Raw genomic sequence first — 12,587 nt, forward strand, 5'->3', positions numbered from 1 at the left:
TTATGAGCTGGTGCTTCAAATAGAGGGTAAAAAGCATTATAGTAAAACCTATTGAATCAATCACATTGTGTATTAGTTTGATGCAGGAATACAGATTAAACATCCTTTTTGAGTACTCCTGATTAATAATGTTCTCCTTTTTCCATTTTTCATTCTTGGCACTGCACTTTTTTTGGTTTTCCAGGTATTGACTATGATATCTTTTTCATCCCTTCTTTTCTCTCCCTCTGTAGGGCTCTGGAAGCATTAAACTTTGTTCAAAAAAGCACATTTTTATAATTAAACTTTTAACATGAAAATGTCAACCAACATAAATCTGAGCTGCTTTGGGATTTTACTAAATATTCAGAGTTAAGAGAGAACATGGGTTTTGAATTTTTCCTTTTAAGAGATAACTAAGCTTATTTGTTAATTGGGAACTATCATTGGATCCAGATCCTAAAACCAAAGGAGAAACCAGGGATAAACTGATAGATTTTGGAAGAGAAGTCAACATCAAGGTACTCCCAACAAAACTCAAGCTAAAAATTTCCTAAGTCAGCCCAGTCAATAGGAGTCATCATTTTGTCCCCAGTTTTAAAAAAGCCCTGGATCTGCGAAGGGAAAGGACACAAGTTGCTGGAAAATTGAACAACAGTGAAATTCTAGGCACGCTCATACAGACCTTTGACTACATGGGAATAATTATGGCTTCACTTCACTGTGTGACCTAGTGATATTACACACACATCATTCATTACCATGTTCTACAAATCTTAAGAGCATCATCTTATATCCTCAGCTTTCTCTTAACATTTCATAAATATTCTATTCCACATTTATGACTAAGAAAAGTTCTGTGGTCAAGAGATTTATGCACAAGGAAAAATAGAAACTCAATGAGGTAAATCCTATTTACTGTCTCAACATATGCTTTCACCTGATGTAGGATAAATTTCTTCTTAGAAATATATATTGTAGTATTTGACCCACAGCATTTTTAAAATGTGTTGATATGTTTTAACACAATTTTTTTTTACCTTTTTTCCCCTGAGGCAATTGAGGTCAAATGACTTGTCCAGGGTCACACAGCTAGGATGTGTTAGGTGTCTAAGGCCAGATTTGAATTCAGGTCCTCCTGACTTCATGGCTGCTGCCCTATCCACTGTGCCACCTAGCTGCCCCAACACAATACTTTATAACAAATAGCCAAACAAACCTCCTTACAAAATACAGGTCTCTAAAAGCAATTAGTTTATCAACTGCTAAGAGAACAGAGGGCCTTGCATGGCACTAATATTGATCATTATATTTCACCAGAGATTTGCTACTTCTCCATATTAACATTACATTGTTGTTATAAATTTGGATTTTGTAGAGGTATTTTGTTTTTTTGTTTTTATTTGCTTCTTTTTCCTAATACGGCTAATAATACATATGCCAATTCAAGTCAAAGCTATTTCTGTTAGGGTCTTTGGGTTTCTGGAAGAATAAGATACATTCTGGTATAGGCTTCAAGTCAACCAGATTAATGGGGTTTCAAAATAGAAATTTACTCAGCTTATTTATTCTAACTTATACACAAAAAGGAATCCTACTTCAGCTCTTACTTAAAATTTCTATCCTAGGAGTCCCCTCCAATACTAACCAAGTCATGCTAGAGTCTTTTCAGGGTTTAGTCCACAGAATCCCTTATTAACATGTCGCTCAGTTAGTCATTCAGCCTCTTACTTTTCCTGTTAAATCTTCTAAAGCCATGTTGGATTTAACCATTTTTCCCAATTCCTAGATTTTTCCCTTATCATTTTGCTTCTATTGTCTAAAGTCTGCCGCTTATGGTTTTCCTACTGGAGTAGTTTTCTAATCTAATCACTAAAATCAACTTAAAGAATTGAAGAGTTGGGAAGGACCTCAGAGGTTATATAGTTTGAATCTGAAGAAGAACATTCTCTGTAACATCTGACAAGTGACATTTACCACTTAAAACTACTAGTGGTAGGGAAGCCACTAACTCATAAAGCAGTCTAACTCAGTTTTTTGACAGATCTGAATGACTGTCCGTAATATATTACCTTCCCCTCCCAATGTAGTCCCACCTCAGAAAATCAACACCGGGTTTTGGTTGACTAGATTATCAGCACCCTCTCAAAAACATAGCTTGCCTATTCCAAAAAGCAATTTTACTTTACCAGACAGACATAAAACAGAATAATTCTAAATAAAAAGTATTTAATCCAACAGCATGACAAATAAAGTAATAAAATATCCCCTACACACGGAGTACATTTTCCCACCAGTTATCAGAAGAGATGGAAAGAACATATATGAAGAATACATACATGATGTAGGAACAAAGATGAAAGAGGCATGTGAAAGGAAACACATCAGAAACTGATATGGCCATGGCACATGTGTGACTGGGGTGATGTACTTCCAAATTGCAGTACGAATAACATCTTCTGGAGAAATTAATAAACTATTTTCTTCTAGATGCTCTGGCTATCCTTCCCCATGTATTACAGAACCTTTGCTAGAGGAATCATTTTAACTTTCCAGTGCTGCCTCTAAAATGAGTTCATAATTTACTGAGCTATACTCTGCTTCTTCTACAGGGCTTTAGGCATTAAGAGCTACCTCCTATTCTCTGTTTCTATTTACTGTAATATAATGTTTAAATTGTCTTTCCTCATAAAGGGCAGGCTGATGCTTTTGGTGCATATTTTGGAATTATGACATATTACATCCATCCAGGGAACTGACATACACCATAAAATACCCCCCAAGCCAAGTCTTCTCTTTGGAATACTACTGTCTGGTGCCGATTTCCAACTCATGGTACTAGTCATTATCTGACTTTGAGTTAAAACATTCCTTATAACTCCCATTATGTTCTAGATCCTGAGCTCATTTACTTAAAAAGCATTTCTTAAATACTTACATCTAACATCCCATAGGAGTTTTGTATAGGAAGGAACATTATGATCTATTTTATATTTAAGAACTTCTACCAGTAGCATGTAACTGAAACTAGGAATTGGAACAAGAGCTAAGTGAAACACATAGATCTCACAATTCTGCCTCATTATACATTAACTGCTACTTTTCAGTTAAACTCAAGCTTTCCAAGCCTCTCTGGACTTAATAAAGAATTGAAATCTGCCTCTTCATAACTTTTGTCAATCTACGTTAAAGTAGAAGATATAACTCAATCTTTTATATGAATTCATTCTGACTTTCCCTTTGCCTCTCAGAATATCATTCTCAAAGAAGGCACATTAATTTTTCAGAATTCTGCCTCCTCTCACCTCCAATCTCTGTCCTTATTTTAGTTACCCTGAAAGGGTTTCTCTCCAGTATGAATTCACTGATACACAATAATACTCTTACTTTTTTTGAAGACTTCCCCAATTTCTTGAAGTTCAAATGGGCTTTTCTCTAGTACAAATTATCTGATGTTTAACTAGCAATGGGCTAGACACCTGCAAATCTCCCTATGTTGCTTATATTCAAAGGATTCCTTGACTATGAATTTTATTGTGTACAATAAAGTCTGGACCACAGACTCTGCTACATTCATTACAATCAAAAAGTTATCACTAGTAAGAATGATGTGAAGGTTTCTACCCCATCTGAAAACTTGCTGACATTCATCACACTGGAAAGATTTCTCTTAAGCATGAAAAACATTTAATTTCGTGTTAGGCTTTGATTATTGGTGAAAGTTTTCCTATATAACTAAAATTCAAAGATAATCTCATTGACAATTCTTACATGAATTAAGGCTTCCCTTCCAATTGAAGGCTTATGCACATTCATTACATACTTAAGGTTTCTCTCCAGTATGAACTTCCTTTATTTAATATACATTAAGGTTTCCTTTTGTGGCAAAGACTTTCTTACATTCATTGCATGAAAGGTTTTCTCTCCATTATGAGTCATTTCTCATATTGATAGCACTTCATCACTATGAAATATAGATGGGAATTTAGATTTTCATAATTTACATAATTCATAATATTCATAAAATTCATAATATTTACAGGGTTTCCTCTAGTGTAGATTTTTTTAATATATTTAATATCTGTCCTTCTGGTTAAAAGCTATTTGTAACATTATATTCAATGTGTTTTTCCAAATGTGAGTTATTTTATGTGTATTACTTTTTTTCACCTAGTTAAAGGCTTTCCTCATGAGTTCTTGAATGTCTATTAAGTTTTCCTTTCTGGATGAAGGTTTTCCCACATTCATTACATTCATAGGGTCTCTCCCTAGTATGATATACTTGATGGTAAATTAAGCTTTGCTGATTAGTGAAGGCTTTTCCACATTCGTTACATTCATAGGGTTTCTCTCCAGTATGAATTCTTTTATGTCTTTTAAGACTTCCATTCTGTCTGAAGGCTTTTCCACAATCACTACATTCAAAGGGTTTCTCTCCAGTATGAATTTTTTTATGTATATTCAGATTTCCCTTGAGGTTGAAGGCTTTCCCACATTCATTACATACATAGGGTTTTTCTCCAGTATGAACTTTCTTATGTATGTTAAGGTTTCCTCTTGTAGCAAAGACTTTCTTACATTCATTGCACTGAAATGTCTTCTCTCCAGTATGAGTTGTTTGGTGATGAATTAGGCTTTGGTGATTGGTGAAAGCTTTTCCACAATCATTACATTTATAGGGTTTCTCTCCAGTATGGATTCTCATATGTCTTTTAAGATTTCCCATCACAATAAAGGCTTTTCCACATTGATTACATATGTAGGGCTTCTCTCCAGTATGAATTCTCTTATGTCGATTAAGGTTTGCCCTCTGTGTAAATGCTTTCTCACATTCACTACACTGAAAAATTTTCTCTCCAGGATGAAATATTTGATGATAAGTTAGGCTTTGATAATTAGTGAATGCTTTCCCACATTCATTACATACATAAGGTTTCTCTCCAGTATGAATTCTCTTATGTGATTTAAGACTTCCATTCCACCTGAAGGCTTTTCCACATTCATTACATATATATGGTTTCTCACCAGTATGAATTCTCTTGTGTTTATTAAACTCTTTCCTTAGCATGAAAGCTTTCCCACATTCATTACATTCAAAAGGCATCTCACCTGAATGAAATCTCTTATGATTTATAAAGTTTCCCTTCAGGATGAAAGTCTTTCCACACTCATTACATATATGTGGCTTCTCTCCAGTATGCATTTTCTTATGTACCCTAAGGGATATGGGGTACCTGAAGCCTTTCCCACATACATTACATTGCAGATGTTTTTCTCTAATATGACTTAATTTATGTGTCTTAAGGAGTCCTCTTCGGCTAAAGCCTTTACCACATTCACTGCATTTATAGGGTTTCTCACGAGTATGAATTTTCTGATGTTGCTTAAGGGATGAATGGTATCTGAAGTCTCTCCCACAGGTATTACATTCAAAATGTTTCTCTCCAGTATGAATTAGTTTGTGTGCCTTAAGGCTTCCTTTCTTGCTGAAGGCTTTGTTACACTCATTACATTTATGGGCTTTCCCCCTAGGGTGGGTTCTTGGGTAATGAATAAGATTTGACTGATAACTGAAGGGCTTTTTGCATTTACTATACTTAAGTTTCTTCCCAATGGAGATTGTCTTAGGTTTAAGTGAGTCAAAAAACTTCTTCATATTCTTTACAAGTGTACTGTATGTAGGAAGATTTTCTCCTTTGTGAACTCTCTGTTGTGGAACAATAACTGATCCCAGATTGAGTTTTTTCCCAAAAATATTATGTTCACGAACAGATTCACTAGTGAATATTATCTCTTGAGACATTTCTTGGTTTTCTTTTTGTCTTTCTAACCTGACACCACCATTCCAACCTTCTCCCAATGTGTTATGCCGAGGGCTTTCCTTTATGAATCTCTCTTTTGATGACTGTTCCATAAAACTATTCTGCTTTACAGTTGACTCCTTAGTTTCACATTTTGTCTTCTGAGTAGAAGAATCTGAAAATAACAAAAACATGTCAATACCCATTTTTCTCCACACTATGAATTTTAGAAAACTCTGATCAAAATAAAGATATTTGTGCTGTGCTCTAAACTACATCTTTTCCTTCAATATAGAAACTTTATATATATAATTTATTTTATATTATATATTTATTTATATATATAATTTATTTTATATATATATATATTTAGAATAGAATAGAATTATTCGCTACCAGGAAATTTAAACCAAAAATAGTTTTAAACCAAAAACAAATGTGAGTTAGATGAGAGTACAAGTCAGTGAATTTGTAGCTGCTCAAATAACCTTACCCTAAAAATATGGAGCTCTTTTCACCTTACAGAATCTTACCTTTTCTGGTTTTATGTCTTAGAACAGTGAATTTGGCCCTGCCATATTTACCATTTTTGATGGCACTCTTACTAAAATTGCTATTGACACAAAGAAAGGAAGCCTAACTTGATTATTAGAGAATCAGATTGGGAGTCCCTCCTTTTGATACACACTGTCTGGGCAACTTATTTAAAGTTTCAGGAAATTCTTTAAGCCTTAGGAATAGCAGAGAAGGAACCAATATGCAGTGGTAAGTGTAGTTTCTTCATCCTATCCCTTATTTAATACTTTTATACAAAAATTTAATGAAATCATAGAGAGCACCTTTTTTCTTTTGTGAGGCAATGGGAGTTAACTGACTTGCCCAGGGTCTCAAAGGTAAAAAGTGTTAAATGTCTGAGGCTGGATTTGAATTTTGATCATCCTGACTCCAAGGCCAGTGTTCTATCCACTATGCCTTCTAGTTGTCCCATAGAAAACACTATTACCAATATTGCTGAAGACACAAGTTTATGTGAGATACCTAATATTATTAGATGAAAAAATCAAAATGTTAAAAAAAAATCAAAAGGATAGAAAAATGGGATAGTACAAATAATGTGTAATTCAATGAGGACAAATGTGAATGTCTATACTCAGAATATCAACTGTAAAAATACAGAATTATAGAGATTGGTTGAGTGGCCAGGAAATTTTAGTTGACCCTAAGCTGAAAATGGACCAACAATAAACACCAATTAAGGTTATCCTAATGCAGTTCTTATGGACAAGTGGAGAGATTAGCTAGATAGTAAAAAAGGAAGATAATATGACTGGTTCAATAAGGAGTCATTAACATCTAGATGTAAACATGTTAAGAGTTCCCTAAAAGAGTACCTGGGGGAGCTACTATTGAATTTAATAATAGGCAATTTGATATCAGTATGATTATATCTACAACAATTCTGAGTTTTACACAGATATTATATCACATTCTAACTGCTTCTAGTATTCTTGCCTTTCCTCAATCTGTTATCCAAGTCAAATCATTACTCTACTATCATCCCTCAAGAGCATTTCCTATTTAGCAACCCATTCACTATACCACTATCACTCATTCTCAAGGAAACATTCATTGACTCCCAGACTATTCTTCCAACTTTTTCCAGACTTCAGTCCAGTCCAGTCCTAAGTCATCTTCTTCAAGCCATCTTTGTCTACATCCATCTTCTCCCCTATACTAACACAATTTTTAAATGATAGCACACCACAATATTCCAGTTAAGACAGAGCATGATGGGACTTCCACAGAATCTTTGAGTAGAAAATATCCCAATATTCACCTAGTGAAACCTATACAAAATCCCATAGACATCATCCACCAAAAGTATCATTAACAGCTAGTTATAATTAAAATGTGGCACAGTGGAACAAGATTAAAATTTGAAAAAATATCCTTGGAAGATAGGGGAAAAAAACAACAGGAAAAAAAAACTACTGGATATAAAAGAACAAGAGAGCGAGCCTTAGCTGGAGTCCTTGTTACTACAGCTACTGGGGAAGCAACCATGGACAGTAAGAAACCTCCCTGAGTTTCAACAGCTTCAATGATAAAATGCAGATAATAATACATACATGACTCATCTCAAAAGTCAGAAAAGTACATGGCAAGACAGGAAATTATATATATATATATATATATATATATATATAAACAAACTATGGGTATTATCACAAAATGAAGAGGAGAAAGAACTTTAAAGATCATTTTCCATAAAGCAGTGAGACAAAAGCTAGATTGTAGCATTTCAAGGAAAAGACATGATGGTGAAGTGGGTAATTGGAGGAGGGGGTAGAAAGCATACTTTTAAAAATGAAATTACATGACCACTCCTAGGTCCAAGACATGGGGGCTATAGACTGACCAGCTCTTAGCAGAGGGAGAAATGAAATAAGACAAAGGAAGGAAAGGAGAGATTAGAGGGCAAGAAGAAAATAAGAAAGATAGGAAGGGAAGCAAGGAGATAGAGAAGGAGAATGGGGGGAAAAGATTGCAGATGAAATGTTGTTCTCACATAGAAAAGAAAGATTAAAAAGTCCAAGGTATATAAATAAAACAAGCAATGAAATCAATGAAAGAATTTTGTTAGATTTAAATTGGACTTATACTTGTGTGTACGCAGATATATGCATATATATTTATATACATACATATACATATATGCATATACAATTAGACAAAAATGAAAATTAAAAGGTTTGAAAAGAGAAACTAAAAATGCAAAAAAAAAAATAAATTTAGGAGAGGGCAGAAAATTATGGATCTAGAGTACAAGTAGAGGGGTTAATATCTTTAAGAAAGATTTTTCTTTTAGATATAATAGGGGAATAAGTAATAAGTAAAAGGAGGTCAGCAAAGTGATATTTTAAGAGAAAGATGAGTTCATGAGAGAAAACTCAAATGAAATAGAAAGAACACTTCTGCAAAGACCTAAGAACCCTTAAGGAGAGCTCTCCGTCCAACAGGGACCAATGACCATTTGTGATGGTACTCACAGTGTTTTCCATTTTAATTCTTCACTTACCTAGGAAAGTGCTAATCAGGACTCCTCCCTGTGTCATCCACGGTGCTTCCATTCTTTCCAACTGGGAAATGACATCTGGTATAGAAAGAGGAACACCTCCTTGGGAGAGAATAAAAGGAGAGTAAGGAGGTCAGAGGTAGAATTCAATCTTGCCTTCATTCTCACTAGGGAATAAAGGGCATGCAAGGCAAGACCAGATGGAGTACTAAGGACTCCTGAAGTCTCCATATTGTAGTATCAGAAAGTATGAGAGAATGGGTCACCAGCTCAAAGGAAATGACTCTATTCTAATATATTCTTAGCCTAAAGAGGATGCAAACTGGTGACATTTTCCAAGTATCTACACTGGCTCTTTGTGGGGCAAATCAATGATCTGAATGAACAACCAGTAATAGAGGTATGCAGCCCTAAAGGAAACCCACTAAAGCTACTGATTTCCCATTATACAACACAAGATATATCAGTGATTCTGAGTACTAAACACCTGTGAAGACACTCCCCATCATGTGCATTCAGGACATTATCCCTTCTCATGGAGAGGGCATCAGTCAGCCAAGAGAAAATGAGAAGACAACCCAAGGGAAGTTAATAAGTCCATCTGGGGGAGAGCAGATCTTACCAAGGGAGATAAAATTCTCATAGATCTCCAGCATCACATCCCAGTACATGTCCTTCTGAGAAGGTTCCAAGAGCCCCCATTCCTCCCAGGTGAAGTCCACAGCCACATCCTGGAATGTCAGTGGGATCTGAAATAGCAAACAAGACGCCTGCTTACTGGGGATAAAACTTATGGAGAGTAAGAGGAAGACATGAAGTTAGCAGAAGGTAAAATTGGCACTGTTCCTCAAAGCACGATTTTAATATTTCTGGAGAAATGACTTACTGGATGCATCATTTTATACTAGACTCTATTATAGAAAAGTTTCCTGCTCAAAGTCAGCCTTATAAATGAGCATACACACACACACACACACACGTATTAGTTTAAAAAGCCACACCCACCCTACCCTGAAACTCTGTCCCAAAAGACTGAGGGGAAAAATTTTTAAAAAATAAAAAAAAAAAAGACTCAGGAATGTGCTATAAGAAATGACAAATATGAAATTTCACATAAATAGAGGAAGATCTGTAAGAAGTGATATAAAGTATTTAGGGAATAATGAAAAAATAATATTCACAATTACAACAGCTAAGTAAATGAAAACAACTTAAAATGGCAACAATCAGATCAAAAATAGCACGGTTAGTAGAAAGTGATGGATGTATGGTAGGAAAGCCTGCAATCACATACAAGCTCTGCCCATGACTACCTATGAAACCCTTGCCAAATCCCAACCTGTCTGAATATGCTTTCTCATATATAAAATGAGGCACTTGAACTAGACAGATGACATGGAACATCCTCTCCAGCTCCCAACTGATGAACCCTAGACATCACTGATATAAAATTTATATTGTGTGACTCATCTTTACTTTTAACAAACAGATTACTGATGCAACATTTATTAACTGTCAGTCAAAAACATTTATCAAGAGCTACTACATCCTAGGTACTGTGCTAAGCACTGGGGAAAGACACATAGAAAGTCAAAAAACAAACTCCCTTTTTTCACAGAGCCCACAGTCTAATGGAAGAGACAACCTATAAAAGTTATGTACAAGCAAGCTATATACAGCTTAAAGGGATTAATAAAGGCTTCTTTAGATACTAACATTTTAGCTAGGAATTAAGGAACCCAAAGACACAAGGAAGTAGAGACAAGAAAGGAAAGGATTACAAGCGTGGAAAGTGCATCTTGTTCAAGAAATGGCAAGGCAGCCTGATTCACTGGATTATATACATACTGAAAATACAAGAGGTAAAAATATTGGAAAGGGAAGGGAGCAGGCTAGGAGAGGAAGGGCTTTGAATGCCAAACAAGATTTTATAGTTGATTCCTGGAGGTTACAGAGAATCACTGAACTTTATTGAGTAGGGGAGTGATGTAATCAGATCTGGGCTTTAGGAACATATTTAGGAGGATGATTTGTGACAGGTACATCAACCAGTGGCCTACTGCAGTAATTCAGATGTAAGGTAATGAGGGCTTGGATTAGGGTGATTGCAATGGTAATCATTCTTAATTAATCATTTCACTTTTAAGTATTCTGGAATTATGCATTATAGAAGAATCAAATGGGAGTAATATGGGGCTGTGTATCAAGGTAAAATTTATCAATACAACCATTTTTTAAAACTGCCTCTGGTAAATTAGTCTTGCTTCTTCAATAAAACTATCTGAGGACATGAACTAAGTTTTATGCTTCTTTATCTCAAAAAATTTAGGTCAGTACTGGCTCCATAATAGGTTGAATGAATGAATGTTCAAAGAAGAGATCAGCTCTTAGCACAATGGACTTTCCCCTCACACTGTATCATCAGTTAACATTGACAAAATTGACAAAAACTGAAGTTCAAGTCCAAGCCCCTAGAACTAGCAAAAAATATGAAAAAGAGAAGGTAGAGGAAAAAGTATGACATTTCAGGGGAGACACAGACAGACACAGAGAGAGATAGAAAGATACAATCTAGATACAATCTCAGAGATGGAGAGAGAGAGAAAGAGACAGAGACAGACGAGAGAGAGGGAGGGAGGGAGGGAGAATCTTAACTCACCTGGGATCTGGCTGTTAGGAGTACAGAAGTCATTCCTCCTCCTTACTTTTTCTCTGTTGGAGAAGAGCAGAGCACTGAGAAGCCAGAAATGAATGACAAAAAAAGAATCAGGAGGGAGATTAATCCTACCTACGCAACAAAGAATGAGGGAGCTCCCTCACATAACACATAACACATTTGGAAGTGTTACCAAATAAAATGAGCAGAAGCAGCTGATTTGTGTCTCAGTGGAAAACGACAACTCAGCCACATAGCCTCACTCACCAAGCCACTGAAAGTCATGGAGCCATTCTCAGGGGTAAATAACATGAGAGGTGCCAAAGGACTGGGCAAAGGCAAAGGTTATCCCAGTTTTCAAAAATGGAAATTTTATATACTACAGGCCAGTGAGCCTGACTGACTTCTAGCACAATTCTAGACCCTGCTAAGAAACAGTCTAACTTTAATGAGCATTAAGAACTATTATATTATCAAAAACTATTAACTTAATAATCAATAGTCATGAATGGCTAATTATCATTCTGCTTATTTGGGAGGACAATGAATTTAATGACTATTAAGAACTACCAGGAGACATCTAGAAGAGGGAACAGGGATCCTGGAGGGGCAGCAGGGTCTCCTCAAGCACAGCTTCTATTAGATTAATCTCCATTCTTTGGGAGGGATGAGGACTAGCCTGGGAGATCTTGCTCCAGCATGGCCCCCTTGGCTACAACATTATCTGGGAGCCTCTGACCATCCTGCTCCCACATCATCTACAGCCCCGCCTCCACTCACACAACCACAGTCCCAGCACAGGCTCCTGACTCTTCTCTCCTCACTCTCTCACAGAGGGATTCTCCCAAAGCCTGTCTCTCCCCTACTCCATAAGCTCCAGTGGCTCCCTACTGCCTCCAGAATCCTCTGGACGATGTCCTCTGATATTTCTCAGCCATTTCTAGGGTTCTTCCCTCTGCTCTGGATCCTCTGGCTGTACCTCTCCCACAACCCTCCACCCCCCACTAGGTGAGCTATCCCCTAGCCCTGGGAGTCTCAGCCTGGCCAGCCCCTTCGGGCTCTCCCAGCTCCTCCT

The 12,587-nt window shown here is 36.2% G+C and overlaps 1 protein-coding gene across 1 annotated transcript in view; it reads right to left on the reverse strand.

Annotated features, from left to right (window-relative positions):
* The window catches only part of LOC100928341, a 43,174-nt gene that overhangs the window by 22,985 nt on the left and 7,602 nt on the right, over positions 1 to 12,587 (reverse strand). Inside the window, exon 3 of the mRNA XM_031949214.1 lies at positions 9,479 to 9,605. Within this exon, the coding sequence (XP_031805074.1) occupies positions 9,479 to 9,605 (127 nt within the window). The remainder of the gene's footprint in view (positions 1 to 9,478; positions 9,606 to 12,587) is intronic.

Source organism: Sarcophilus harrisii, chromosome 2 (assembly GCF_902635505.1).
Source record: "Sarcophilus harrisii chromosome 2, mSarHar1.11, whole genome shotgun sequence".
In the NCBI taxonomy this organism is placed as follows: domain Eukaryota; kingdom Metazoa; phylum Chordata; class Mammalia; order Dasyuromorphia; family Dasyuridae; genus Sarcophilus; species Sarcophilus harrisii.